At 40.6% G+C, this 25,052-nt stretch overlaps 1 protein-coding gene across 4 annotated transcripts in view; it reads left to right on the top strand.

Moving 5' to 3' along the window:
* The window catches only part of LOC118816761 (collagen alpha-1(XIX) chain), a 278,363-nt gene that overhangs the window by 218,029 nt on the left and 35,282 nt on the right, over positions 1–25,052 (top strand). For all 4 annotated transcript variants that reach the window (XM_036583340.1, XM_036583341.1, XM_036583339.1 and 1 more), the window contains 10 exons: positions 2,007–2,060; positions 3,552–3,605; positions 3,710–3,763; positions 6,731–6,784; positions 9,290–9,334; positions 10,876–10,926; positions 12,780–12,824; positions 14,392–14,418; positions 21,721–21,774; positions 24,148–24,192. In XM_036583340.1, the coding sequence (XP_036439233.1) occupies positions 2,007–2,060; positions 3,552–3,605; positions 3,710–3,763; positions 6,731–6,784; positions 9,290–9,334; positions 10,876–10,926; positions 12,780–12,824; positions 14,392–14,418; positions 21,721–21,774; positions 24,148–24,192 (483 nt within the window). The remainder of the gene's footprint in view (positions 1–2,006; positions 2,061–3,551; positions 3,606–3,709; positions 3,764–6,730; positions 6,785–9,289; positions 9,335–10,875; positions 10,927–12,779; positions 12,825–14,391; positions 14,419–21,720; positions 21,775–24,147; positions 24,193–25,052) is intronic.

Raw genomic sequence — 25,052 nt, 5'->3', positions numbered from 1 at the left:
ATGAGCCCAGTACCAGGCCCAAAACAACAGAGCACATACCTTTTAGCAGCAGTAAAATCATTTGATCCAGTTCAGCTTGTAGTGCCGGGGCTTCGTCCACACTACCATGTTTTTCTATCACTATATAAAACATACACAAAGCTTTTGTTGTTGGAAGCCCTGTGAGCTCATTTAGAACATATTTCATAATCATGTAAGCGATTATATGTCTTGGTTCATCAGAGTCGTATGACCGATGTGTGACTCAAATTCCTGTTCTGGTATCTCCTTGTTCAGAGGTAGTTTGTGACACAAACAATCTCAGGACTTTTGGCTTTGTTGGGTCGCATTTATGGAGTCAAAAAAGGGTCAAAAAGATTTTAAGCTTGTGAAACGATATTTACAAATGTACTGAAATATGTAGTTCTGTTTGAGCAACTACATACACCTAAATCAAATTCATAAAAGCGTAAAATATTTTGAATCTATAGATATAAAAGGATTTTTTAAGACTGACGCATTTGTGAATTAGATTCACTTGTATGTAGTTGCTCAAACACAGCTACAAATTTCAGTACGTTTGTGAATATCATTTTTTACAAGCTTAAAATATTTTGACCCTTTTTTGACTCCATACACATCCTTTACAAGGCAACAGCAGCCTTCAGAAATATTTAGAAATGGAAACGAGTGGATAAAATGGCACACTTTTCAGCTTTTTTGCATCACAGATTAATTATGTGCCAAAGAAGTCTTTTAATCTACTCTTCTTATTTATAATATGATTTCTCAATCCTGACATTACACTTGTTTTTGGATGTTAGGAACGTGATCTATCACAGCCATTTTGTGGGTCACAATCACCATTTAAACAAACAAACAAATGAATAGGAATAAATTTCATACTTCCGTTGCCTTTACTGTCACTCTGACGATACAAATCATTAATAATCTGCTCCAAATGTGTGCATCACGGTGCATCCAACGATAAAGGGCACTGTGATTATTTTATACAGTGATAGAAAACACAGTAAAACACACAGGGAGCTCCGATTCCACACGCTGTTACGCTCCAAGATCCTGAACATGAACATGTCCCAGTTACTCGAGGCAGAAAACTCTTTGAGCGTATCACCGAATATATTCTCGGTAAAGTAGACAACTGGTTTTGGCATTTTTTCACCGCACAAAATATCACAAACCTATCAGAAAACTCATTTTTCCATTAATCAATTGTGAAGTTCCCAGTTTTGTGTGTTTTTTAATCTGTTCAAGACTGGAACCAGCAAAGCCTTACAGTATTCAAGGGTGAGAATAAAGTCACTTTGCATTATTTCATGACCAATAAGAGCACTGAAATGTAAACTAGAATGGTATGATGACTGCTATTTTTAAAATTATTACATTGTGGGAAAGGCCACTAGGGTAGTTTGGAAGCTCTGTAACATTTATCTTAGGCTCCACATTACAAGTGTTTTTGTTCCATGTTTTTATACCAAACAACACAGCCACAGCTGACTGGCAGTGTGGCGCACTACATTCAGTCTTCAGGATAATATTGTCTTTTTAGAGGCCTGGACCTTAAATTATGGGAAAAAAATTCACAATTTTTGTCTGATAAATCTCAATATTCCCCAAAATCGTTCACCTCTTAGTTGAATTATTGAAGGTGATGAATACATTCTGATGAAGCTTGTTTTATCCTCTCATACAGCTGTGACAAAATTCACAGCTTTTTAAATGAAAAAAAACTTTCTTTAAGGTCACATTAGAGCAAACAAATGTGATTAATCACAATTACCTACATAAACGATGCGATTAATCACGATTGTTTTAATCGTTTGACAGTCCTACTGATAAAACAGTTAAATTGTAACTAGTCTGACTCTTCCAGCTGTCTTTCACACAGGTGGACAGTAAAGTTAGAGCTAGAATCTTAAGGTCTCCTGGTTCCCTTTTGTGTTTGTTCTTGTTTCTGAAAGTGCAGCTGCTGTATAAGCCTGTTTGTTCACGTGTTGTGTTAACAGGGTGATCAGGGTCTGAGAGGTCCGGTCGGTAATCCAGGAAAAGAGGGCCCTAAGGTAATTTCAGAATTGGAGTTTTGTCAAGGATTGATTGAAGAGGCAGCTGTGAATGTGTTTTGAAAGCTGCAGCGATGGTCCAGCTCTCACATCTCACATTCAGCCTTTCACGTTCACAAACAAAGCACAAGTCTGCGTCTCCCATTAGCTAAAATACACCGGCCCGCCTTCTCCCAGCACTGTTATGGGCCCATTACGATTATGGGTGCAGTTAGGTTACAAAGAGGTGCATTTCAGATCTGCTGTGTGGCATTTTCTATTAACCAAATATTTAGCACCGAGCAGATGAAATCAGTGCCGGTTGCCATGGAAGCAGAGAGATGTGGTGTGCTGCAAAAGTTTAGGGTCTATTAGAAGACTGGTCACGTAGTGGGCTTAATGTGAGAGATAATTCTTCCTTCAGAATGGGAGATGTGGAGAGTCCATAGAGTCCATATGTTGACCTCATGGCGAAGGTTAACAAATGGACCATCCACCTTATGAGTTTAGCGATTATGGCTGAAATATCTGGTTTTATATTCTCATTATAACAGATATGTCCTGCTCTCTCTAAAGTAGGCTGAGCAGGAAGCAGAAAGCTAACCGGCTAACAGGCTAATGCTGCAATAATAAAAGGCAAACTTCAAGTTCAAGCTTTTAAAGAGGGAGGCACTTAAAAACTCGAAGTGAACAGTGTCACTTGAATGCCTGTAAGGAGCTAAAAATGTCTGTATTTAAACTAGAACTGACATTAAAATCCAGTGTAGCGCTGAGCTAGAACTGCTATCTTGACACTTAAAGTTTGGGGGGAGGAACATGCCTGAAACACCTTCTTCTTCCAATCTAACGGGCCATAAATTTACATCCTCACCTTCTGTTCCAGTGACGAAGGTTTCTCAATCCCCACCGCCACCCATCTCCTCCTACAGCTGTGTGAGGGTCCGGCCTTCTAGCTACAGGCAGAAGCTGCCCAGAACTCCAGCTCATGTTCTCAGAGCCCGTCCCCTTAAACCTGTCTTCCCTTATACTACCATCGCCATGTTGAAGGCATGGTCTGAACTGATACCATGATGAATGAGCACTGGTTTATCTGGTTCTGCATTAGATATTGCTATGTAATGCCATGATTTTCTGTCTGTTATTGCCTCTTAGAGTAAATACCGTTAAAAAGTTGAAATAAAGTGACTTTATTAGCGTGAGTAATTGATGTAAGCTATAAATAAGTTCCCCCGACTAAAGCTTTTCACTCACACAGCTTTTCTCTCACAAATCACTTAAGTTACAAGTGTCAGCCAACAAGCATTCGAGCATCCAAACAGTATAGATCATTGATATTTTTATTTATTCCCACATTTCTATCATGTTAGGATGTTATAAGCATTCAAGTTCTGTCCATAAGTCACTCGAAGCACCATGGGGTGCAGGAATAAGGTGGATATGAGAACAGTGTTTCATGATGATCGTGAACTCTTATCATTTCCCTGTGGTTTAATTTGTTGGGTCGGCTTGCAGGGCGTGAAAGGGGAGAGAGGCTTTCCTGGTCCAATCGGGGACAAAGGTGATGAGGTGAGTTCGGAAGGTGACTCTAGAATGACTGGGAGAAAGATTTTGCTCATAAAGTACATGGCTTTTTTCTACTACCTGTCTAATGATGTGATTATTCTTTCAAGGGTCCTCCTGGTGTGCCAGGATTCCCCGGAGCAACAGGTCGAACAGGGGCTCCTGTAAGTACATATCATGACTGTCTTAACTAAACCAAGCGTCTCTGCAGTTGTAACTTGGTAGAAAGATGCTATATGGATATAGTTATTAACTCTCTGGGGTCCAGGAACTCGCCTGCATCAGATTCGGTGTTTCTGTATCTGTTTGTGTATCTTTGTGATGATCCAGCTCAGAAATCCAGTTCAAACACTTCCTGAATCTGTAGAGTCGCCCTTTCCATTCCATCTTATCTCGAGATCATACGAGACTCACATCCGGAGTTATGAGCCTATGAAGAGGGGCTGAGATACACGTCATCTGCCTCTCACCGTGTGGAACTGGTGGATTCGTGTGTCCGTCTACATTCTGTGTGAAACTGACCAACGGACACTCAGGAAATCACTAAGGACTGACCATCACGCCTTCATTCTTCATTCAGTCCACATCGGAGACTCATGTGAAACGGCGTGCAGAGAGTTTACAGCTGCTGAAGCTGCTGCAGCGGGTTTGGAAAGTAGTAATGAAGATAACGGAGCATTTAGATATGAAACATATGAGGATCATGTTATATGAAGAGCCTTTAGAGGGGAGTTTAAGAAGAGATGAACAAACAGAGAAAATGACCCCAGAGGGGTAATACAGTGCAGGGGTTGGATAACTAATAAAAACTAATGTTTTGTCTGTGTCTACAAGCTCAGCAATAAGCTGTTAGTAGCTTGGCTTTTAAGCCTACGTACATATTTGTTAATTAACATGTTGGAGCCTCTTCTTTTTTCTCTTATAAAGCTGTAGCACAGTTTTATCTACCTTCATACTTTTCTTATAAACGTGTAGGCTACATAGCACAATAAGTTTCTCCATAGTAACAAATTCTTATACTGATGTTGTACAAACGATTAATACCATGAAATGAACCTGTTCTGGGGCTCATTTCATGATGTTTCTTCATAGTTCATATCTCAGCTGGGTATATTTAATCAACAGCCTAATGACTTTCAAATGGTGTGAAAAAATAATAAATGAGGAGAAAAGGTTACATGGTTTAAATATGACAGCGCAAACTTGCTTCATTATCTTTCACCAACGCTCAACTTATTTTTGGTCTTCATCTTCACTGCAAAGTGCATTAATATAATGTTTTAAGGGTATCAGTTGCTTTCAGTTATGACAGTTACTTAAACTTGTCTCTGAGGCTCTTTAGCTTAAATTAGAACATAATTAAGGCTTTTATGTCAGCTGGACTGAACATGTGACATATTCTAATGTCATCAGGTTATTTGCATGATGTGGTTTATTTCTAGTCTCCTGACAAAATTGCAATAGTTTGCATTCTCTCTTAGAAATGATGTTGAAGTGTACTCCTAAAAAAGATGGTTCTTCATGGGTTCTTTAGTAAAGAAAATGGCTCTATTTAGAACTAGAACCCTTTACGTCCTCAAATGGTTCTTTGGATGGTGAAATTATTCTTCAGATTGATGGAGAATGGTTCTGTAAAGAGCCTTTTTGGAAATGGCTGTACATAGCACCAAAAGGGTTCTTCTGTAATTACAAGCAGAACCCTGTAGAACCATATACAACACATTCTCCTTTAGTCTGAAGAACCATTTCACTGTGCAAAGACACATTTAATCATGCAAATGGTTTTTTGAACGTTCATAGGTCTGTGTAGAACCATTGTCTTTACTAAAGAACCCTTGAAGAACCATCTTTCTTAGGAGTGTTTGTTCATATTAGCAGGTAACAGAGTAACTGGTGACAAGTCATTTCTTATTGGAGTAAAAATTTGTAGCTACAATTTAGCAACAAACAGCAGAAATTTTCTTAACTTTATGCAAATTAACCCTGACACAGTGGAACAATAACTGAAATGATTGGCTCAAACAAACTCCTTGGTCCAGTTGGAGGCACAATCCTCAAACTCAGGCGCTATTTTAATGCAGCTGTAGGCTATAGTGTTACGGGAGAAAGTGCAAAAGAGAGATTTCTGTAAAAAGAGGCAAATCTACTTCATAAAACAACACTCATTAAAAAACAGGCCCAATCCGAGCCTAATGATATACGTAAAATCCATATTTTGGAAGCCCCGTCAGGCTCAGGTTGGGTAGCAGATCTCTTTATCAGAACTCATAAAATTAGATACAATTAGAACGGTTTGTTTTAGCATCATCTTTGATATTTAAACTAGTGTTTGTTTGATTTTGGGAAACAGTTCTTTCGAAGGACTAATCAGAGTTTTAAAGTATCCGTAAATATTTGAATAACTACAGATACATCATTTAGATCTGTTAGAAATATTGAGAGAAATTTAATGTCATTGTTGGGGAAACATCTCTGTTTTTGACACATTTTCTTTAACAAGCAACATTTTTAATGTTTTCAAGATACAGCAGTCAAGAATGCTTGCAAGTTCTATTGATGTGTAGACTCTGTATGTTAAATAAAAAGTAAAAACTTCTTGTTTTACAGGTGAATTAAAAAAATGCGGTTGCGTATACCTGAAAACAGTGAACCGGGCTGAGCTACGTATCTTTACATTCCCAGCCAACACCCCGTCTGCTCAGACAGCTCATTTTTAAACGATGCCCAGTCTCGTACTTGAAAACAAGTAGAGATACTTGTGTGACAGGTTAATACAGATGATTGACAAGTGGGTAAATATGAGACAGAGAGACAAACATGTCAAAACTGACATATAAACTCGTTGAGATGAGTGTTGTACTTCTCTGTTGGTGACTACAGTGAAGACATCCTCAGTATTGATTGGTCTGAGGTGGGTGATGTACAGCACTCTTTCATGGGTGCTCAGCAGAAACGTTAACAGCTTTAAAGAACATAAAGCATGTTATACGGTACGCATTACTCCATCGACAGCAGTGAAAAGACACGCTCGACAGAGTTTGAAAAGGCCTCGTCTGAACGCCCCCGTTAGTCTGTTCACTGCAGCGCTGACCAGTAGAGTGTACTTTAACACATGTATCTCTTTATTCCAGGGCCCCATCGGTAGACCTGGAGCTTCTGGCCCAGCAGGAACGAAAGGTGAACGGGTAAGCCGTCCTAGTGATTTCAGTTTTGGGTGTTTTAAAGACCAAAGAATAAAATCCAGAAGAATAGCATTAGTTTTAAGAAGGTAAGAAGAGGTTGTAACATGATTATTATCATAATCATAATTGTCCTCATTTTACAAGTTAAACATGAGTTGAAGGGAGATATGAGAGGAAAGACACATGATATCTTTACAGAATGGCTTTGTAACTTACTCTGAAACTTGTGATAGTTTTAGTGACCATCTGTGTCTTATAAACGAATGACCTCGCATTGAATTGCTTTCTACTGAAGTTTAAAGTAACATTTAAACTTGGGCCTGTTTTCCACCATAAAGCCAAATGGTTCTCGGGGCCGTACCATGACGTCCTGCACTCAGGAGTTACAGTTTCATTTTGCTCTGCTGCTAATTCAGAAACAGGAAATACTGAAGAAAAACTACACACAAGAGTGGCTCAGCGACGGCTCACAGGCTAAATGCTACTGAACACGTTTGATTCCGGCGGTAACTCTTAACACCGGTCACTCGAGTCTTTATCCCCCCAAAAGGTTGTTACTGATCATCAGTTAGCTGGAACTGAACCTGCACTGTAGTGGATGGAACATTTTAGCTTGCTAACTAATGTTATGCTTGCCTAGCACAGCAAGCTCAGCTCAAAACTTCAGACAGTTTCGATTTTGACTTCTGAGAAGACATTTTTTATCATCTACACTTGTGAGATGAGATGATATTGAACCTTTACTACAGTCTTTGGATCTGTAGGCCACGGGCTAAGCTAATTAGGCTAGCGGAGCCAGTTAGCATTAGCTAGGCGGCTACAGATCCAACACCACAAAACAGGTTTCATATTGACCTTGTGTCCCTGTAACACCATCTGCTCAACTTGGCTTCCTCAAATTTCCCCTGCATCAGTGTAGCTTCTGTTAATCAGAATTGAACCTGTTTTGTGGTGAGAAGAGCTGGTAGCATGTTAGCTAAGCTAGTGCTAACCAGCTACTCTCTCCTGGCTAGCAGCACTGTTTAACGTTCAGCTATTGTTTCTAGATTGATGGTTTGGCATTATTGAATGGTGGACTGAAAATCATGCATTGCTCTCATTTATTTTGTGACTTTCTAAGCAAACTGAACTTATTTTATTTTTCTTTGATATGGCGAGATGTGGTGGCACAATACTGACATAAACATAGAACCAATCAGGGAATAGCTGCGTCGTTGTGTCAAGCCACTGAACAGTTCTGTGGCCCTGAGCACCGTTAGCTAACTGTGTCGAAGAAGCCGTCCTGAGCCCGGGTTTGTGTGCGTTCTGTGTCGAGCCATGTCCGTGAGGAAAGCCACTGGAACGTTTTCTCTTCATGCTCAGAACCGTTTGACCCTCCAGTGGAAACAACGCCAGCGTCGAAGTTTTAAAATGCATCATTCACTCCACAATCCATACAGTCCATATATGGACACTAAGCTGCGCTAAACAGCCTGTTTTGAATTCAGTGCAATGATAACCAACTAATTTCCATTTTTAAACCTTTAGCCTACAGCAGTTCAGCTACACTCATTCATAATGAGGTTCTAATGAGTGTTTCAGCTTTTTTTGAACAGGTGCAAAGATACAGAACATTGGTACAGGTTCAAAAAAAGGCTAATTTACATACAGTAGGGCCCAGAAGTCTGAGATCGCTAGTGAAAGTGCTTCTACTTGTGCTCATTTCTAATTCAATACAAGGTTTTTCATTATTAAGTTTAAGTTTTTGTACAAAGACCTGAACATGGTGCCTCAAATTAGCTTAACTTTGAATAGCAACCTAAAAATAGTGCAGAATCTTCAATATTTCTTCATTTTATTTCTCATAACTTTCAAATTTAAGTTTTAAATTTTATCACAATTTTACAACGTAAAGGTGAATTAGGACAATTTTTGGTGCCTAAACCAGACGTGTTATAAGATATGGGCCGTTCACAGACTTATAACTATACTGCTCTACCTTTATGTCTACTATCAAGAAACGCTCAGTTTAAAACTGAATAGTTGTCCGATTTTTGTGCTGTTTTGTATTCTACACAACTCTCAAGCTCTGTATTCTCCGCTTGCCAATAAAACACAGACACAAATAATGATGGTTCTAGAAGTGAGTTGGAAATTGTACCCCTCGTGTGTTGGATCAGCCCTCATAGTCTGTTGATTCACGCTTGAAAGAGAAGAGAAGCATCTTCTAACAGCTACTGCCAGCCCACTGAGCCAGAGGTGCATTCAGTCTCCCTGCAAACTTCCAAAGCTATAGCGTGAATCTCATTGGAATTCAGCTGGTGCGCTAACAGTGCTCGAGAAGCTGATATTGTGTCTGTGGTGCAGTGCTCCCACACGCTGTATCTGAAATGAGCACGGTGTGAAAAGGTCTGGTGATATTGCTGAATATGGAATTGAAAAACGGGGGGAAATAGGCACATGTGTGTCTGTGTGTGTTGTAAGTTTGTGGAAAATGATGTAAGCTGTGTTTATGCGTGTGTTTTGTAGGGCAGCGAGGGACCGCCCGGCAGGCCTGGACTTCCCGGACCTCCCGTAAGTTTGATCAGATCAGAGTCTGTGTGTTCATGTCTTTGCCTGTTCTTTTGAAAAACAAGCCGGGGGTCAGCTTTGTTTCTGAAGAGGAACATTTCCAGTGTCGTGTGGAGCCGATAAGGAGAGTGACACCAGAGCCGGTTTAAGGGGAGTCTGGTCACTTTAAAGAGAGTTAACACTTACTGTAAAGTGGCACTGAAAATACTGATATGACAGCAGTGATATTGTTTCTATCTTGTATTTAACCAAGACCCCCTTAGGAACTTGTTTGGTTAAGTTAAGGCCAACCCACACCGAACCTGCTGCTTCGTATCATGCAAAAATTCAAGATCATTGTTTTAATGAAGGTACGCACACCGACACCGATGCTGTCAACATGTCGTGGGAACGTCTACACCCAGTGGTTCTCTATGCATGTGCGTAATATTGGATCTGATTACTTGTAGTGAGCATGTAAACAGAGATTTTCATCAGATTGTTGAGTAGAGTGAGAATAAACACCTCAGTCTTCATGTATAATCAGAATGTTTTCAATCAGATTGGCAAGAATCTTTGCATGTAAACACAGCCGGTGTAGTAGCTTTCAGTGTTTCGTAAATAAATATAAGCAATGTTTGAAAAAGCCCATGAGTACATTGGTTTGTCATAGATCACAAACAGACTTGTCTATGTTGACCATCTAATGATCCATTCTACAGTTACAGCAGCAGCGTTAACAAAACAAGCGCCATTTTTTACAGCTTTTGCGAAATGTTGGCTGTAGACCAAGTCTAGTGACAACATTTGTTGGCGTGCGCTTTCAGTTTGGAGAATGAGCTAATCTCCCTAGCAGTTATGTTCTTATAAGGCCTATATTAATTCCTAACGTGCATATATACACATGCACTACAAACAGCCATCGTGGGATTTATAATTCATCAGTCTTCGTCTTCAACCTCTTCCTGCCCTCATTTCCACTCCACACATATTCTCCATGACTTGCTCCCAGGAACGGAGCTGTGATTGTCCACTGGAGTGGAACCATGACCTGAAAAAGAGCTTGTTTTCGAGCTTGAGCTCTCATGCCAATTAAAAAGCCATATTCAAATGCTTCTAGGTAGTCTATGACTAACCATCCCACGTTATCTTTTATTTTTCCCACGGCAACTTGAATCACCATCTTCTAGCTCTCATGAACGTTCACAAAAATCAATACTTTCTCCTGTGTTTTTTCCCAGATCAATATGTTGTTGTATGTTATTTTCTGTTTTTATATTTCATTGCTACAGCGCTGAAATAATCTGACCTCATGTCCTGGAAGATGTTAAGTCAATGGGCTTTTTAATCATTTTTTTTCCTCCCCAGCTCTCTTGTTCTTCATATCACATGACAGCTGAGTTATTGATCTGGCTCAGCATGTCTTTAAGACATAACAGCAATTCTGATATGAGTGTGTGGGCCTCTGTAACAACCCCTCGACAAAGGACTTGCCGTCGAGGCACTTTGATGGTGTGATTGGAAGAGCAAAGGCAGTCAGCTGACTCTAATTATTGTATTTGCAGGGCATTCCCTATGTGGAGGGTAATGGGATGAGCAGTCTGTACAAGCTCCAGGTAGAAGATTTCTCTTTTCATTCTGTGGCTTGAAGAGAAAGTGGCAAAGAGATGTAGCTCAGTAGGCCACTGTAGTGAAGAGACTTCTATAACACCACATAGTAATAGCCATATTACTCAGCCATTTTCACTAGTTGTACAGGTATTTCTGATCACTGCAGACATACATGTGCCCTCGGTGTCTTAACACTGACTCTATATTTAGCTCAACACTCCTTTATTTACTCTGAGCCAAATGTACATGCAATATTCTGCAAAAGTCACCCTTTTGTTTCTTTAATTTCAAGCCAAACAGCCATTAAGTACAAATTATTCATCTTTCAGTGTTGGAAAAAGAGCAGGAAACAGATTTCTAACAGGAAATTATACAAAAGCTTCCATAACTAAGCATAAAATCAAATCTCTAAGTATTTAATTTGTCCAAACTGCTACATTTGTGCACCTGTACTGCCACTTTAACGAGTTACAGCTGCTACAAAAGATATTCCCAGAGATCTCACTGGCAGTATGTTCTCCTTCAAACAGACACTAACATTTACACGAACAACTACCCAAACTCACCTCAGCTGCCTTAAACATTTCTTTCTTATGTGCATCTAAAAGGCAGTTTTTCTGAGGAGGTTAGATACAAAATAGTAATAGCGCCAGAGAAAATAAGACTATCTAACAACCACCTGGAAGGCCTGGTAGACCCCAAAACTGCCCCCATCAGATAAACAGCACTTAAAGCTTTCATCTCTGAGAGAGAGGAGAAAATCAAGCTGCTTCAGATCTGAAAACATCCACAGGTGTTTCTGTCCATCCTTCCACTGTGAGAAGACGACTGTGGGTCTGAAAGGATGTGTAGCTGATCAAGAAGAACCTCACTGAGAAAAGGAGACGGACACATCAAACAAAGAAGCTGAACAATGGACTGACCACCCCAGAGTCCAGACCTCAACACCACTGAATGTGTTTGATTACTTCAGAAAATGATCAACCAGCTTCAGAGGCTGCGTTCACATCACCAGGCTGAAGTGGCACAAATCTGTTTTTTTGCCCTAATGTGACTCTGATGTTTTCAGGGCTGTGTGGACACGCAAATCTGACAAAATAAATACTTAAACATTTGATATTATATTTAGTTGTTAAGGCTTTCTCAAGATTTTCTGTTAAATATGTTAATGTTTTCTGCTTTTTTCTTGTACTTAATGACCGTTTTGACTGAAAAATAAATAAAGGGGGGTCTCTGACTTTTGCACAGTGCCGGACTAAGCACTTTGGAGGCTGCAGTGATCCCTCTAAAAAGTCACAGTCCCATATGAATGTTTCTGTGGGTAAATCAAGGTATTTATGCAGTCCAACAGAAGAAATAAATATTTTTTAATGTAACTGTCATATTATTGATTCACCTTTTTGTTTTAGTGCATTGCAAACTACACACTACTCTGTAGTACTAGTATGTATGTGATATATATACTGAGTATACAGTTCTATGCAAAACCCTGTTTTTTTGGTTAATTTTTAAAAACAAAATAAGAGAACACTTTCTCTAAAGGGAACAAACTTAAATTTGGTGTTTTTCTTAAAAGTTGGGAGGACAGTTTCTCTTTATACACTGATTTTAATGTATTGCAAAAAATAAAATGCAAAGTATAAAAAAAGAGCTTTTGCACAGGCAAAAGATTTTTTCCCCAATATGTTAAGTTCATTAATAAACAGTAATTGTGCATTAAAAGGTGTTCTATGTAGAGAATGTGTTAACTTATTTTCACTAAATCTACAAACCATGTCATTTGACTGAGGGTGTCCAAACTTTTGACTGCGACTGCAGAATGTTTAAAGTGACACTGATGTTATATTCTGCTTTACAGAGTGGAGGGGCTACTATTGGTCACCCAGGACCACCAGGGCCTCCGGTATGTATCACATAAAGACCAAAGCTGATTTAACAGTGAGGGTGACGTGTTGGCGTGTTCTGAAGCTGTTGTAAGTGCCCAGCCCAGGTGGCTTGGTGTCGCTGTTTGTGACAGAGAGCTAATTGAAATGCAGAGCGCTCTTGAAAACCGTCTCAGCCAATTAGCTTATCAAGGCGGTGACACTCAGGCTCATCTCTCCCATCAGTAATGTGTTCTTACTGTGCGTGAGGAGCTCGAGTCGTCTTCCTCCTGCCTCAGTGAATCTTTATCAGCAGGTCTCCACCTGCCTCCAGTGCAGTACGCACAAGGACCTGAGTGAGAACCCTTAGGGTGTCCTTCGGTGAAGCCGGGCCTGATGCCTCTTGCTGGGCAGCAGGGGGCAATATGATGAAATATTTCACAATACATATCATACGTTTTTTAAATTTATTGTGTTTAATGAGTTGAAAAAGGCATAGTGTACCTGTAGTAACCATTTCCAAATACTATTCAAAGCTATGATAATAATAATAATAATAATAATAATATCTTACTTAGCACTTTTCATAGCAGTGGCAGCTCAAAGTCCTTTACAGCCAAGTGATAAAGAAAATTTTTGAGCCTTAACTTAAAATCATATAAGACAATTAATTTTTAAAAACAAAATAAGAGAACAAACTTAAATTTGGTGTTTTTCTTAAAAGTTGGGAGGACAGTTTCTCTTTATACACTGAGTTTAATGTATCGAAAAAAATAAAATGCAAAATCTAAAAAAAGTGCCTTTGCACAGGCAAAAGATTTTTTTCCCCAATATGTTAAGTTCATTAATAAACAGTAATTGTGCATTAAAATGGATCAACTTGAAAAGAGACAGATGTTTTAATAAAACGCTGAGTTAAAGATATGTTGGATTTTTTTCAGCTTGTTTCCTTCAAACTCACTTTTAGCGCTAAACACACAGAACATAACAGCATTGTTTTCTCCAAAGCTGTGGTTTAAAAGTTTGGGTTAACTGACATTAACATTTCAAGTATTGTACTAATTTTTTTGCCAAAATTGAACCGAAAAGGTTTTGGCAGTATTGGTAAAAAATACTACCTACAATTTTCGTTTCCATAGCCTGCATCAACAGATATTTTTGAAGCGTTAGTCTCTCGTCGCCATCATAGGTTCTACCATTTACAACCATTTTAGCACATCTGAGATTATATCGGTATGACAAAGCCGTAAAAGGGCACATGCATATGTATTAAACTTCGCAGAGTAAGAGTGCTGGTGTTTCTGTCTTTATGTGTGTAGAGGGAGCTGGTCCTGGATCAGCACTCTTGTGGGTCACTGGATCAATTTGTGGAAAAGGGAAATATTGTTACTTAAGTGTATGATAATGTAGTTACATTAGTCTGCATATAGACTACATACGTGTGGTTCAAGGAGTACAACACTGTGTTTAAGTAATCTGTTTGTATGGAATAGCCTTAGCCATAGAAATATTTGAATGTATTTGCATTTGCGCAATCATTTAAAAGAATCAATAGCGCTACATTGAGTTCTTTTCCAGCACTAACACTGGGCTCTTCTTTGATTTTAGGGCCCGAAGGGGGATGAAGGAAGGGTGGTAAGTTGGCATTTTCTGTTTGTGCTTCATGCTGTTGTTGTGCCTTTCTTTGCTGATGGACTAGAGAATCAGAGAAAGACTGTGTGCCTCGGGTGTTTTGGTCAACGTCTGCCCTTCATGGTTCATTGCAAGTTGACTGATTTATATTGTACGTTAAGACGGCTAAGATATTATCTCACTATACTGGCGGATAATTTCAAGTGAATTTCTTAAAACAATCAAAATGGTCTGCCAACACAGTGAGAAAATGTATTTGATAAAATGACTTCAGGTGAGTACAGCCTTTTGGAACAAGATGTAATTTATGGTAAGAATCAAAGTATCCTATTTTTGAGTTATTGAAGAGTTTGGTTTAAAGCACTTACTAGCAAGTAAACAAGATATATCCTTGTTTTTTCCAACCATTTTGTTTCACGCAGGTCTGTTTTGTTGTAACACTGTTTCGACAAGAGTTTTGTTTGAAGCACTTAGTAGTAGGCACATATACTGCTAATTTGTTTCTCACAAGTCTGTTTTTATAGCACTGTTGCATAATATCTAACTGTATTTTTGTCTGTATCAGGGTTTGCAGTTGTGATTCAAATGGGATTGTTTTCTACCAAATTAACCTCCAGGCTGTTTTTTGCCAAGAATACTAGCACTTACTACATTATATATTTTTGCACCGCCATTTTTGAGACTTGAATGCTAAATGTAGTGTGCCAAACTGTCAGTTCACAAGCTCCGCGTCATCAGGCTAAATTTCCCCAGTTAAAACAATGAACAAGGTAGGTATGGCATGAGCCCATCCCCCAGGCCCCGACGACGGCCACGAGAGCCGGCAGGAAGGTGAGGCCTGAATTTCAAGCGAGGACGAAGCCCAGTGAGGACGGCGGGGAGAAGAGAACAGAAGAGTGAGTGAGGACGGCCCGAGCCCCGCCTCCTGGGCGCTGCCTCTGGTCCCACAGCGAGGTCACTTTATCTGCCGTAGAGCTCATTGCTCCGCCACCCCGTCACCGCCCCTGCTCTGCAGCTCAGCCGCCATGTAAGGCAAATTACAGTGCTTGGCACCCAGGAGGCGAGGCTCGGGATTTGCGCGGTGTCCCCCGACTCGCCCTTGTTCGGAGTTCGGTACCCATTTTCCTGCCGGCTCTTGTGGCTGTCAATAGAAAATTATTAAAATTGCAGATCTTGCGATTTAAAAATTTCACTCTTGCAAATTGCAATATTGATATAAAAATGATTATTCGTTAATCTTTGTTTTCCAACAGGAGTACCACTTTGTTTCAGACAGGTCTGTTTTTGTTCTAGCACCGTTTAAACAGTGCCTGCACTTAAAAACCACCCAGAAATAAAAGTCTGCTATTGGTTGCTTTGCGTTTCAGTCAAATTGCTCCTTTCCGTCAAAGTAATTTTTCTTGGCAGTTGAGCAAAGAAACCTACCAGACTCATTGATGACAGTTAGAGGTCAAGACTAAAGGCCACTCAAACATGATTGGACAGACCCAGCACACAAGAATCTCCACCACTGAAGAGTGATCTTGTGTTTGTTTTCAGGCAAACCACTTTGTTTCATGCTGGACTGTTTTTGTTATAGCACAAATTTGATAGTTGCCTGCCGTTACACTTAACGGAAAAGCAAAGGTCTGTGGTTGGTCGTTTGCATGTCAGTCAAACGGCCCCTTCCTGTCAAAGTTAAGCAATGAACCCTACCAGATTGGCTGGGCTGGCTGGGACTTGTGGCCACTCAAACATGATTGAACAAGCCCAACATACATCTCCTCCACAAATGAGTGATTAGGGCAAAACTGGAACATTGCCATTTATTTTTCAGATCTTCTGAACGCACTCGCTGAACCTTTCATACATGCCTGCGCAAACATGCTCACAATAAGACATCAAGCTACAATAGCAACAATGCGTTTCCAACAGTGTAACATTCGCATTCCCAGCCCTCATGGGGGCAATTGTGATTTCCCTTTTTTCCCCCCATGTTCTGCTGCAGAGTGATTTTTCACCGCCATGCTAATTTGACATTTGAATAAATAGTCCCAGCAGCCCCGGCGCTGAGCCACAATTGCCCCAATCCGTCTCGCAGCTGATCCTCCTGCCTGGCTCACTCCCCTCCTGGCGGTGCTCCGTTATTCATGACAATCTACATGTGTGACAATTACCTTCGCCATACGTCTCTGTCTCATCTGTCAGCCGCGCTTTGCGCCGAGGCTCTGCCGGGGTCTCACTCTCTGCAGATGGAGCTCCGCTGTGGACCCCATTTTCTCTAGAACTCTAATCCGAGACCCCCGCTGTCTTCAGGTAAAACTGCCCTGTGAAGACCATCTGTGCAGTGGAGATGGACATGGATATTAATATGTACGGATATCGGATCCCGTCTTAGAGCTTGTTTACTCGTTCTTATAAGGCTTGTGTAGTTTGGAATCAAATATAATTATTATCTTGCGAGTTTGGAAAGTTTCACTAAACATATAGCTACAAATTTCATACAATTTAATATGATATAGCTGCTGCTGTGGAATCAGAGCTGTGATTTATCATTTGTTTTTTGATACCACTTCACAATAAGACTACTTTTATAAAAGATTTATGAATGGTTTTAAATTAGGTTATTAATGGTTATTAATTAGGTGAACAACACCTTTAAAATCACTGGTGTCTTTTATGTTTACGTTAAACCATTGATGTCTTAATTAATGACCATTAATAAAGTAACTCTAAACCATTCATAAACCCTTTTAAAGTGTCATCTTATTGTAACTTGGTTGGCAAGTCAACCAGAAACAGTGTGTTGAAAAAACGAGGCAGGAACACAAACAGCTTTTATGCTGTTTGTTAAACGGTTTAAATGAATTGAATGAATCCAGAATACTGGACAGTTTTGATTTACTTCTCTTCAGCATTTCTTTTATATCTTTGAAAGCTTGCAAGCTATCAAACTGTATGTCTTAGCTGAAGCTAAGCTTGCTGCGGGGGGGGGCTTTTTTGAGGGACCGACTCTCTGGGTGGTCATATAGGCAAGAATTTCTGCTGAGAAAGCAATCAGATTCCTCTCTTCAATTCCGAGGCTTCAGATTACGTGTTGCATGTACTGAGACTACGGAGAACATGACACAGAACCACACAGCAGCTGATACAGCATCCCACAGCAAGTGAAATGGAATGTCCTCGAAAATATGGAAATATTTCAGACAAAACATGACAAACAAGCGCACTATTGTTGTGTGATTTATTTTTCTGTAGTCCAGCTGTTAGTGTGTTGAATCACGAATGCCTAAACACATCAACTCAAGCATAGCTCTATTCTTAGGCCCTGTCATTTGCATGCAGAGCTTGTAGCTCTTCTTAATTGTTGGGATCTTACTTGAAGAAGTTGCTTTAGCTTCTTATTAGCAGAGTAAGAAGTCAGCAGAATAGCAAGAGGTGACACATTCATGCCTTCTGCAGAAACGGCTTGTTTATCGCTACCTTCACAAACCATACAGCTACTAATTGCCTTGTGTATAAGGTGCAGTAATAGCTGTTAAACAGTTTTGTTACCATACGTGTCCCTCAATGCACTCTACCAGACTGACACTGGCAGACTGTAATGCACATGTTAATGATGTCATGCACTTGGTATTCGGGTCTTAATTTAGCTCAAATATAGCCCAACGACATTCTGCCTGAATCCGACCTGACCTGAACCACAGCACAAGGTTTTGAATCCACTGTAGCGCAACAAAACTGTCCAAATCCGACCACGACTAACCAGAGACTGAAAAACACTCCTGTACATTCCTGATGATCACCTGCTATCTTCACATCAGATAGTTAATAAACAACCAACAAAAACTAATAGCCGAATTATCAGCTGTACAAAGTTAAGCTAAATTCATCTTTGCTGCGTTTATTCATCAATCAATGTCTTTTTTAGTTTAAAAAATAATTCAAATGTTTACCTGGTTCCACAAAAATGACATGTTGCATCAACTTAAATTCCATCCATTCATCTTCTAAGCTTATGCTTCTGGGTTGCGGAGGGGTTGCTGGAGCCTATCCCAGCGTTTATAGGGCGTAAAGGCAGGAAACACCCTGGACAGGTCGCCAGTCCATCACAGGGCAGATACACAAAAATATACATTTACACACTTACAGTGAGGGGCAGCTTAGTGTGTCCAGTTGGCCTGACTGCATGTTACTGGACTGCAGGAGGAAACCCACACAGACATGGGGAGAAACATAAAGACTGAAACCAGAAATGCGCCGGTATGCAGTGAAAGTACACATCAATGTTCAAACCATTTCAGCTTTAGCAACAGATTCTGATGTTGGGGCACTTCAATCAATAGAAACATGCAGGTAAAAGACGGATGAAAATCCAAGATGGAGGACAGTAGCGACACTATGTACTCTTTTGAAAAAATGAACCTTTTTTATGTGTCTGAACACATCGGAATTAGACCTCCGCATCTGACCCATCCGTGCAGTGAAGCACCACATACACACTAGTGAATACACACACTAGGGGGCAGTGAGCACACTTGCCCGGAGCGGTGGGCAGCCCTATCCACAGCGCCTGGGGAGCAGTTGGGGGTTAGGTGCCTTACTCAAGGGCACTTCAGTCACGTACTGTCAGCTGAGGGGATCGAACCAGCGACCTTCCGGTCACAAGGCTGGTTCCCTAATCTCCAGCCCACGACTGCCCTCTTTTCTGTTCTATATGACTTCTTTGCCTTAGCTGTTCTCTGCTTGGCTGTGTATTTGGCCATCACCAAAATTTTCTTTCGATGGCCCATATTTATTTGTTTCTGGTCCAAATGTTTTGTTTTCTGCTGAATTTGGCACTGTACAAACTCGGCCCAGCCGTGTACACGCCTTCTGAAGAGACAAGATCTTCATGCGTATGCGTATACCGCTACGTCTTCGTGTTGTCTAGTCTGTAGGCATCCTTAAATGAAGAAACATCCAATAGTAAATTTAAAGTAACCTTTTTTTTTAATGCGTAATGCATTGATCTCATGCTGACCTCACTGCCAAAGCGGCACTAAAGCAGTAAAATAAGGAGGAAAATATATGAGGGAAAGAAAGAAAAGCAGGGTAAATGCAGGCCAAAGCTGAAGAGAGATGGTTTATGAGAAACATGAATGTGAAATTTAAACTCATATATTTTAGAATATTAGATGTTAATTGACTAATTGTGTCTAAATAGATTTAGTGCAGGCTATTTATTTGAAGATATTATTTTGTATATGTGATAGATCACACCGCTGTTAAGGTAGACTGGGTACCATGTAATCATGTAAGCATAATGATACCACTTTACAATAAAGAGTTTATGAATGGTGTAAAATTAGTTTACTGTTATTAAAAAGGTCATAAAAACCCTAAAAAGCTGTAATAAGTCATGTAACACAAAAAAAGGGCAGCAGTGAGCTCTGTGTGATGAATATGGATATCTGCTGAAGCAAAGACAAAGAAAAGTATCTGAGCTTTAACAGAGTAGAACGTGGGCTCACTGTTCAGTAATACTTGTTTGTGTTGAAACTGCTTGTTAATGAATTTGAAGGTGTTTAATCAATTAATAACCAAAAAACCATCCAGAAGCCATTTATACGGGTGGTCATATTTTAAAGTGTTACCGCCACAGCAACATTTGATGATGTACATTTGATTTTGATGGGTAGTTTGGTGAAAAATAAAATTTACATTATTTGATTCAAGTGCAGCTGATCAGCCAAAACATGTTCCATATCCACAATATGCTGATGCAGAGCTCCATTAAGGTCCCTCGCCAGATCCAAAAGTTGAGAGCACTAGTGAGAATGCTTCTGTTTTGTAGGTTGTAAATTCTGTTATCACCATAAAAGTAAAATCGTTGAAATTTGAACGTGAATTTAAGAATTTGTTAGTATTTGGTGGTGTGTCTTTCTTCATTTTACTTCAAAAATTTCAAAATACTAAAACTTAGTTGTTTATTTCCAGTTCTAAAGATACAAATTCCAGATTTTCTTTGTGATCTCAGACTTTTGGACTCTGCTTCACATAGTATTTTCTATAGGCAGAGAGCTGTCAGCATAGCTGAGCGTGTGAATGGAGAGGGTGTTACAGTCAGCTGTTCTGCTCTGCTGAAGAGCTCTAAGTCAAAGCGATTTGTTAATAGGGGCGTTTGTGAAAACTGTGCCGTGCAGAAAGGAAGCGCTTTGTCACAGCACTAATGCGATGGCGTTAACTGGATGCACTTGTCAACGTTCTTCCAGGAGATTAACGCTTCGCTCTTAATTGAAATAATCTGCAGCATCCAGGCAGCAGGTGGTGTAAAGTGTGGCCATCATGCAAAGAGCATTATCTCTGCTCTTACTTACTTATCCTCACTTTTTTGTTCGTGCACACGCACACATGAACAAACTGCACACATACAGACTCGTATACGTGTGCATCATCACTGTGGGAACATAAGCTTGTACCTCCAAACTGTCGTTTGACTGGGGAGGTCAAACTTTTGCATACAACTGTGAACAATATGATGTGATTTTGTGTAACCCGTGAAAATCATAGGCTTATTATGTACTAAAGCTTATTAATTATGAACTACAGGGACTTAAATACAAATGAATGGAGCTATTCATAGGTGATAGAAGTGTGTAATAAATCTTTGGGCCCACCAGCAAGCCTATGGCTTGGTAAAGGCTTAACCTCTCCACGAGGAGAGGCACTTGGCTTTACTTCGGTTGTCTGTTTGTTTAGTATTGATTGTGTAGCTGTTTTGATCATATCCACCGAGATGGCGGCCAAGCGCAATTTTCCAACTGTGGCTCAGAGGCTTCTTGGGCTGTCTGGGGGACGCCACATCACAACTATGATGCAGCCTGGACGCTGTATCATGGCTATGAGGCTCTGTGGACCGTTAGTGTTCAGCTGCATGAGCAGCACTACGCTGCAGCAACAAGTCCTCTCGGGCCAGCTGCTTAAGCAACGCTACATCGCAGCTACGTTGCTACCTGGGCCTGGGTGTCGCTGCACTGCAGCTATGAGGCTGCCTGGACTGGTAGTGTTGGTTTGAGGCTTCCCTGGCTGGCCTACTGTGTGATGCACCGTAGTTGCGGTGTGAGACTTTCCTCACAGCTAAGGACTATTTCCGGGCTAGCTAACTAACTCTGTACTGTGGTTAGTGAATCCCTCTCCGCTTTCTGTGGGAAAGTCATGTGCTGCCTTTGTAGGTTATCCTCTGCTTTTCCAATGACGTCTATGACATTTTATTCCTGTAAGGTGACTAAAACGCGGTTATTTCCCACTCTGTGTTGAGATAAACTTTCCTTTTTTTTCATCCAGGGGGAGCCAGGTCCAATGGGATTGCCCGGACTTGAAGGACTGCCTGGTGCGAAGGTAAGAACCAGTGAAGACCTGCCAGGATTTCTCAGAGCCCTCAGCTACAGTGCGTGACCAAACAAACTCAGCGTGTCTACGAGAAAGATGTATTTTATTATTCACACAAATACCATTTCTATTTTAATCTGTTTTACTATTGTTTAGGCAACATTTGTGCCAACAAAGCACTTCAGCAGAATGAAGTCTGGTGTGAGGCGAGGCTTCAGACAGAGTGTGTGAGTGTGACAGAGAAGGATAGTGCGTGTCAGACGCAGCCGGAGCGGAGAAGTGAGTGAGTGAGGAGAGCGAGTAAGTGGTGGAGCTTGAATAAGAGGGTTTGGCCGCATGTCAGCTCCGGCTGTGTGATGAACCCGCGGGAGTGTGTGCAGAAAACCTGGGGCGGAGCGCTGGAGTGCAGCGCTGTCGGCCCTTCGTGACTCCGAGTGCAGAAGCCTCCATGAAGGACTTCACACAGACACAGGCTTGTTTTTATACTGAGTCAGGACATGGGGTCATACACCGATCAGCCATAACATTAAAACCACCTCAGTGTCCTTTTAATCAGCTCCACTGACCGTATAGTTTCACTCTGTAGTTCTACAGTTACAGACTGTAGTCCATCTGTTTCCCTACATACTCTGTTACCCTGTTCTTCAGTGGTCAGGACCCCCCACAGGACCCCCACACAGCAGGTACTATTTGGGTGGCGGGTCATTCTCAGCACTGCATTGACACTGACGTGGTGGTGGTGTATTAGTGTGTGTTGTGCTGGTGCGAGTGGATCAGACACAGCAGTGCTGCTGGAGTTTTTAAACAGTGTCCACTCACTGTCCACTCTATTAGACACTCCTACCTTGTCAGTCCACCTTGTAAATGTAAAGTCAGAGACGATAGCTCATCTGCTGCTGCACAGTTTGTGTTGGTCATCCTCTAGTCCTTCATCAGTGGACACAGGACGCTGCCCACAGGACGCTGTTGGCTGGATGTTTTTGGTTCTCAGTCCAGCAGCGACACAGGTGTTTGAAAGTTCCAGCAGCTCTGGAGTGAACATGAATGATAATGTACTTCAGTAGTATTTCACTCTTAATAACTTCTAGAGGTGCCAACAGTTGTGGCACACATAGATTTGAGATAAATACTTATTTCATGATAAGATTTAGGTTCTTTCAATCATTGCAGGTCAGATTTTTGTTCACATTCTGAATGAAAGATCAAAAGAATTAGCAGTAAAGAATGTTTTTACAGCACATTTTGCTCGTGTTTATCAGGAGTGCCAGAATTTGTTGAGGAGAGTACGGCAGCCTATTTTTCTCTGTATTTCCTCCAAAATCAGGACGTTTTTGTCTTAAAAATGTATGAAAACACACACACACACACACACACACTGCAAAACGTGAAGGCCTCCACAGCACAAGCTGTTTATTTCGCTGTCACTGTACCCGAAAGTTAAGAGAGCCTCATTAATTCATAAAGGAGGCGATGTGCTTACGGAGGGGCAGAAGAAGTGTGCATCTGAGTACACACACTTCTCCAAACACTCGTCCATCCTCACACACATACACACACACACACACACATATAAGAGTGTCTTTGGGTGGCTTGTCAACCACAGCAGGTTCAGAAAGAACTAACAACAGTAAACTGACATGTTTTTCCTCTTCAGACGGTCCGTTTTAAAGCTTTATTTATTTAACGCAGACTCATGAGAACCAGCCTCTTTTCTGCAGTGTCTCCTCGAATGTGCAGGAACAGAGCGCCGTGCTGCAGCTTTTATATGAAGGAGATAATGTGGCTAACAGTGAATGGAAGGTTATGTGTTGTCACTTAGTGCCAGTTGCCTTCAGGTGCTGGCCAGGATCAAAGCAGTAGCCCTTCATTTGCTAGTCAGTGGTCAAAAGTGTTTATATATAAGGTCAAATAAATTAAACAAATGGGACCTAAAATGAAACTGATTCTGAATGAGCATTTCATGTGCTTTGGCTGCTAGAGATTCGACAAGTACTTTGGAGAATTTTTCATGTTTGAGACGTGGGTTGTTTTGATAATCCTCAGAATTGAATGTTGTGGGTAGGTTAATTCGAAGAGATCGAGCCTGTGACAGATGAGACACAACTTAAAACAGAAAGAAAAACGCAAAATTCTCAGTTCGTTAGTTTTTTAACACCCGGTTTTTGTCATCAACTTCAATGTTTTTTTAACAAACCCTGTTGTCGTTTCACTGCGCAGATCAGAAATCTACAAAAATCTTTGAAAAATCGTAAAATTATTTGCTTTCTGGTCTGATATCTGTGTCACTGTCCTGATGAAAGTCGTTTACATAAATGCTTGTGATTGGATAAACTGCTAAAGGTTATTTATTTTGTTTGATGTTGTTGGTTGTGTGTGTTTTAGGGAGACCCCGGCATGCCTGGACCACCAGGAACCCCAGGCCCTGCTGTAAGTGTTATACTGTTCAGATTGTAATTATGTGAAGACAAATATATATTACGTGATAAGTTACACAGTTAATTACATTTAAATTTAGGGTCCAATCTCTTATTTTTACCACCAACCCTTGTTTTTGAGGGTCTCTTTGCTCCTTCAAACTGAGTTGCAGGGTAATGTCTGAACTCTTCCCTCTGAAATGGGACCCTCAAGTAAAAAGAGCATCACTTCATTAACAGCTACCAGCGCTGCTCTGTAGGCGACCCTGCCAGTCTGCAGTGACAGCAGAGGAGGGTAAAGTTCAGCTCCTCACTGCTGGGCTTTAGTTACATTTAGGGATCATATGCCTTCAAAGAGGGGGGCAATTATTTATTATCACCCACCCCTAATTCTTCAGTGATATGAAGCTGAAGTCAGATATTCTCCAGATTCTTGTTGGAAAATTTAGCTAGCTACAGCTACTACTAGCGATTTTTTATTGTTGTTATGAAGAAAAGGACCAAAATACACTGAAACAACATTAAACTAAGATAAAACAATGTTTATCGTAATTTTCAACAGAGAGAATTCTCACATTTGTGGGTTTCTGTGGTCTCTTGTTCAGCCATCTTACCGGTTTTTCTTTATTTCTTATAACACTTATTTCACCCTACCCTCTATCTCAACAACAGTCGGTACACCCTACCCCTAGACGTGAACGCGCGAAACAGAGGGGTAGGGGCGAGGGGTGAAATGGGATTGTTGGAGTATAATTTGTGTAATGCTAATGGATTGGCTGTTGACTTTCATTCATTTTTAGCATAGCTAGCGACTTTTACTGAACTGTTCTTTTAATCCCAGCAACCCTAGTTTTGAGCTTTATTAGTGGATGC

The sequence above is a fragment of the Colossoma macropomum genome, unplaced genomic scaffold (genome assembly GCF_904425465.1).
Source record: "Colossoma macropomum unplaced genomic scaffold, Colossoma_macropomum, whole genome shotgun sequence".
NCBI classification, from domain to species: domain Eukaryota; kingdom Metazoa; phylum Chordata; class Actinopteri; order Characiformes; family Serrasalmidae; genus Colossoma; species Colossoma macropomum.
Note: the sequence above shows the minus strand (reverse complement) of the source record. Positions and strands in the feature narration are given on the sequence as shown.